The following is a 5,488-nucleotide window of genomic DNA, read 5'->3' as shown; positions in this document are numbered from 1 at the left end:
GAAGTTTGTCTGAGCCCTGCTCTAACCCTCCTCTCCCACCTGTCAGGGCCAGCGGAGTTCCCTGTGCAGCAGTGGGGATGACGCTTGTCCCTTTGTGACAGACAGGGAGCTGCCCCAGAGCATAGAGTGTCCATCGATGGGCATGCAGGTGGCCTGTTGAGGAATGCTCTCTCCAGGAGGAATCTTTCTCTCTCCTGTCTGACCCTCTGGGCTTCCTCATCCCAGCAATGGCATCCGGGGAGCCCCTGCACATAAAGAGCCCCCTCCGCGACAGTATGGCCCTGTCCAAAGTGGCTGACACCAACGTCTACCTCAAGATGGACAATTCCCAGCCCTCCGGCTCCTTCAAGATCCGAGGCATCGGGCACTTCTGCAAGACGGTATGGAACAGGGTCCAAGGGCCCTGGGTGGGAGCGGCAGGTGATGGAGACACTGGGTGCGAAAGGAGGCGTGCCTGACCCTCTCTCTCCTCTCCGCAGTGGGCTGAGAGAGGCTGCCAGCATTTTGTCTGCTCCTCGGGTCAGTGACCGCTTCCCCCTGTCCTCAGCTAGGTCCGGGGCTGGCCCTTCGCCTCTCTAGGTCTCCTTTTCCCAGCGATGCTCTGTTCACACATGCGCAGCAGCCCTGGATCTACGCGACATCCAGCGCTCACCTAGGGCTGCCAGGGGTGGGAGGTGGGATATCTAGCGCCAACCGGAGCCCTACGTGGACACAACTTCCTCTCGCCCTAATAGCAGGCAACGCAGGCCTGGCCGCGGCCTATGCCGCTAGGAACCTAGGCATCCCGGCCACCATCGTGGTGCCCAGCACCACGCCGTCCCTCACCGTCCAGAGGCTGCAGGATGAAAGTGCCATGGTCAAGGTGGTGGGCGAGGTGTGTGCCGGGTCTGGCAGCGGCGGAGAGGGCGGCTGGCGGGACACAGGGTCCCCACAGCCTCACCCCACTGCTCCCTGTGACTCTGCAGACGTTGGAGGAAGCCTCCGTACTGGCCAAGGCGCTGGCCAAGAACAACCCAGGCTGGGTGTACGTGACCCCCTTCGACGATCCCCTCATCTGGTGAGTGGAACACCCCCCTCCCCCGCAACTCCTACCCCGTCTGTGACGCTCCAGGCCACAGGAGCTGGCTCAGAGCGCGGGATGTGCACACAAGTGCCAGCGGCGGGGTCCCTAGGAGCAGACTAGGAACAGCAGACAGTTCCTTAGGAAGGTGACTTGGTGAGGGGTGTGTGTGAAAAAGCAGGTACAGGGACGCTCGGGGCCTGGGAACCGCGGAGGGTAGCTGCGGCTCAGGACCTGGGGACACCATCCCAGCCAGGGCAGAGCGCGCAAGCGCAGTGGGGGATTCAGGCGCCCTGGTACTGTTCCCAGGCTGGGGCAGCTCTTGTGAGCGCCATCTACTGGGCATCGGCGTACGTGCAGGCAGCCCCGGAGGCCCCAGCTGGGCTGGGTCACGGTCCTGGTGTCCCCCGATACCCAACCCTAAGAAGCCACCGCCCTCTGCCCTCTAGGGAAGGCCACATGTCGGTTGTGAGAGAGCTGAAGGAAGTGCTGAGCACCAAGCCGGGAGCCATCACGCTGTCCGTGGGCGGCGGAGGCCTGCTGTGCGGCGTGGTCCAAGGTCTGCAGGAGGTGGGCTGGGGGGATGTGCCTGTCATCACCATGGAGACCATGGGTGCCCACAGCTTCCACGCGGCCACCACAGCCGGCAAGATTGTAACCCTGCCCAAGATCACCAGGTGAGAATGTGCGGGAGGAGCCCTATTTCACAGGGCTGGAGACTGAGGCCAGGGCGCTGGTACTGGACAGACTGGTCAATAAACAGCTCAGGATCCCAAGGAGTCCCAGTCCTGGCCCCAAACTTTAGAATTACGTTTAGGCCACTGCACACAGGAACTCAGAACATGATTGAACTTCATTTCTGTCTTCTGGGAAACAGTCCAGAAATAGGCAATCTAGGGGGAACTCTGTGGAGTCCGGGCCCAGGTTCCTTGAGTCTATTGCCTCATTATCCTTATAAGAAGTAGCTTGTGGAGTGCCAACTACCACATCCAAATCCATCTGTCAGGAGAGAGGACGCAAGGGGCAGAAGGCGATGCCCCGCCTTGAAAGGCAGACAAAATAAAGCTACTCTTTGACTTGCAATGTGATTACATCCCAATAAACTTGTCTTTCATATAGTCAAGAACAAGCTGACTATACCTGCCCTTACTTAGCAGCATAGTCTACCGCACTGCCGTTATTTCTGTCTGTGATCAAACAACTTGCCGCTGCTGTCCAGCATTGCAAGGGAGAATTATACTATAAACTGTTAACCTAGGAAAAGGTCCAAATTCAAATGTGGAAGTACAGTTTGTACTGAATTCATATCACTTTTGCACCATCATAAGCCTAGTAAATGGCAGGCAAACCATCCTAAATAGGGACTGTACTTCCTCTTGTCTCTCATTGGCCAGTACCTAATCACGTGACCACACCTAGCTGCAAGGGATGCTAGGAAGTGTGTCTACTGGGTAGGTCCATGTGCGGCTGGAACAGTTTCTGTCACAAATAGGGAAGACTGAGTCTAAGTAAGAATATCTAGACTTCTAAGTCCAGCACCTGGAACCTGCTATGCTGGCCTCCTACCTCTACAGTTGGGATAAAAGTCACTACTGAGTGCCTGTCGTGAGTCACAGGCTGTCTCAGAACCAAGACAGGACAGGGACAGGATACTCACAACACACCTGTTGGCTTCCAAAATGGTGCATCTTGGGATGAAGCTCAAGATGTCAAGGGCCTCTTTAAGGAGATGAACTGGGAGCAGAACTGGTGTCACCTAGGGGAGGCCATGAGGCCCATGTAGGGCTTGGAGCTCCAGCATCCTACTCAGGGCCCCAGCACCACCACTCCCTTGACACGTGACCTTGAGCATGTGACTTTACACTCACTTGTTTCACCTTCATAAAATCAAGCCAACTCATAATGGCAGAGATGGAAGGCAATCATGCTGTGGGGCACTTGGTACCTAGGACATCCATCTTCTGGAAGCACTGACTGAGTTAGCTAGGACGAGGAGGTGGTTGGAGAATCCCTCCTGAGCCTTCAAGGCTGGGCGACCCTGGATCGGGCAGGCAGACTCAGTGAGGGGGAGCCCAGGGAGGTCCTGGGGGGAGGAAAGGGGATCCTTGGGGGCCTTTACTCCAGGTCAGTGTAGAGCGCAGTATGATGTGCTTTGCCCAGGTCAAACACTCTGTGCCTTCCTTGACCCCAGGTCTCCAGGGGCTGGGGCTTTGCCCTCCTGTGCTTCCTTGGGCCCACAAGCCTGCCTCTCCATCCACCTCTCCACCTCCCTCCCTCTCCAGTGTTGCAAAGGCCCTGGGCGTGAACACAGTGAGCGTGCAGGCTTTGAAACTCTTTCAAGAACACCCCATCTTCTCTGAGGTCATCTCTGACCAGGAGGCTGTGGCTGCCATTGAAAAGTTTGTAGGTAGGTGCAAATCTCCAAGGCCCGGCCTGCTGCTCTGGGGACTGAGTGGCTGCTGCCCAAGTGCCATGGGATCCAATCGCCCCAAGTTTTCCATTCTGATACATCCCAGCCTAGGACATGCCAGTAGTGGGGGATGAGAGTGCTGCCATGGTGAAAACAGAAATGCTAAAGCCACTCAGGGGGCAGGGAGCCTGGTAACCATGACAGTGGAGAACAATAACTGAATGTTTAAAATGTTGATTCTGAGCTTCCTCGTAGGCAGGGTAAAATAGGAAAGGATGGGCCAGAGTTGGATTTGGAGGTGCTAATGTAACTGAACTCTTTCTGAGCTCAGCCTAAGACAGGGATAGCAAAGGAGAGAAAGAAGGAAAAAGTAAAGAAGCCTAGGGTGGGGGAGCACACCTCTAATCCCAGCATTCAGGAGGCCGAAGCAGGAGGATCACTGCAACTTTGAGGGGCTGGAGCTGGAGCTCAGTGGAAAGGCCGGCGGTTCCATTCCATGGTTGGGGGAGGGTGTGCTTAGGCTACGGTGTGATTCTCCTGAACCTGCAGCCAGCCTGGCTAATTAGCTGACCCTGTGCTCAGCTCATGCCTCAGAGTTCTTATTAACCCCATCCCCCAGCAATTACTACAGTCGTTGAGTCTTGGCCTGGCTTGGGCTTGACCAGTCCTGGAGAGAGAGCTTTGGTCCAAGAATTGAGCGCACTGCAAGAGCTGAGAGCTGATTGGCTCATGGCACCCACGTTCTACCAATGGCCTGACAGGTCCCTTGGCCGGGGCTGAAAGTTGATTGGCTCGCGCACCCCCAGCTCCACCCATGGCCTCAAAGCCCCCTCTTGCACCGACCCTTCCCTGCAGATGATGAGAAAATCCTGGTGGAGCCCGCGTGTGGGGCTGCACTGGCTGCTGTCTACAGCCACGTGGTCAAGAGGCTGCAGGCCGAGGGCAAGCTGCAGTCCCCGCTGTCATCACTCGTGGTCATCGTCTGCGGAGGCAGCAACATCAGCCTGGCTCAGCTGCAGGAGCTCAAGGAACAGCTGGGCATGAACGGGTCGTCCAAGGGAGGACCCAGGCCCGTGCTCTCACCCTGAACAAGATTTGGGGTCTGGGGTGTGCTGTCCCTGGTGGCCCCTTAATGTCAGCAGCAAGACCATGAACTGGACCTCTTGGGGACCGTGTGACCACTCTGAATGTCCTCGGTCACAAGTAACACATCAGGTCCCCCAGAGCAGGGTGGCACAGGGGTCCCCCGAGTGTGGCCCCGCCCCAGGCTTTCCCCATCGGAGGTTAAGGACCTGTCTCATCCATTCTCCAGGAAGTCCAGCTCCGTCCTAACTCGTTTTTGCACTTTTTTACTGAGAAAGAAAAATATAGGGCTGGAGAGATAGCTCAGTGACATAAGAGCCTACCTGGCAAGCGTAAGGTCTTGAGTTTGATCGCCGGTACAATAAATAAATAATATATATATATATATATATATATATATATATATATATATCAAAGACACTTGGAGAATTCCCATCACCATCTCGTCCTCCATGCCCTCTGCCTTCGCGGTGGCTGCTTGGCACCAGTCCTGAGCAGGAGCCGACATCCCACATGTGAAGGGATACGCTGTGGGATGGCCAGGGGCTGGTGTACTGTGGAAGGCAGGGGACTAGGGTGGGCCACAGGTCATCTGCCCTGTTGAGAGAGCCAGCTTGGGGCCGGGGAGGAAGACAAGGCCATCTCGTTCAGATTCAAAGCCCCTCCTGAGAATAACTGTGTCACTGGGGGCAGCGCTGTGAGCCCCCAGCCCAGGGGTGTGTACACCCAGGGAACCCCATCCCTGTGATGGGAAGGTGGGGTGAAGTGTCACTAACTTGCTTGAAACATGGACTTCTCTCTCCACATGAAGTCCACACATAAAGCATGAGAAGCTGGCTTAGGCTGGTGCCCGCCTGTTGTCCCAGCTACTCAAGAGGCTGAGGCAGGGGAATGGCAAGTTTGAGCCCAGCCTAGATAACTTACCAAGACTCTGC

At 56.3% G+C, this 5,488-nt stretch overlaps 1 protein-coding gene across 3 annotated transcripts in view; it reads left to right on the top strand.

The window, feature by feature from the left end:
* The window catches only part of Sds (serine dehydratase), a 6,467-nt gene extending 1,574 nt beyond the window's left edge, over positions 1-4,893 (top strand). For 2 of the 3 annotated variants that reach the window (XM_004636001.2, XM_023720568.1), the window contains exons 2-8: positions 226-380; positions 480-519; positions 735-874; positions 966-1,057; positions 1,510-1,737; positions 3,343-3,467; positions 4,326-4,893. In XM_004636001.2, coding sequence (XP_004636058.1) covers positions 228-380; positions 480-519; positions 735-874; positions 966-1,057; positions 1,510-1,737; positions 3,343-3,467; positions 4,326-4,558 — 1,011 coding nt within the window. In that variant the 5' untranslated portion in view covers positions 226-227 and the 3' untranslated portion in view covers positions 4,559-4,893. The remainder of the gene's footprint in view (positions 1-225; positions 381-479; positions 520-734; positions 875-965; positions 1,058-1,509; positions 1,738-3,342; positions 3,468-4,325) is intronic. The other variant, XM_023720569.1, reaches the window with a different exon arrangement.
* The last annotated feature ends 595 nt before the right edge of the window (positions 4,894-5,488 follow it).

Source organism: Octodon degus, unplaced genomic scaffold, assembly GCF_000260255.1.
Source record: "Octodon degus isolate 3935 unplaced genomic scaffold, OctDeg1.0 scaffold00076, whole genome shotgun sequence".
Taxonomy (NCBI): domain Eukaryota; kingdom Metazoa; phylum Chordata; class Mammalia; order Rodentia; family Octodontidae; genus Octodon; species Octodon degus.
This window is presented reverse-complemented; position numbering and strand designations above follow the sequence as displayed.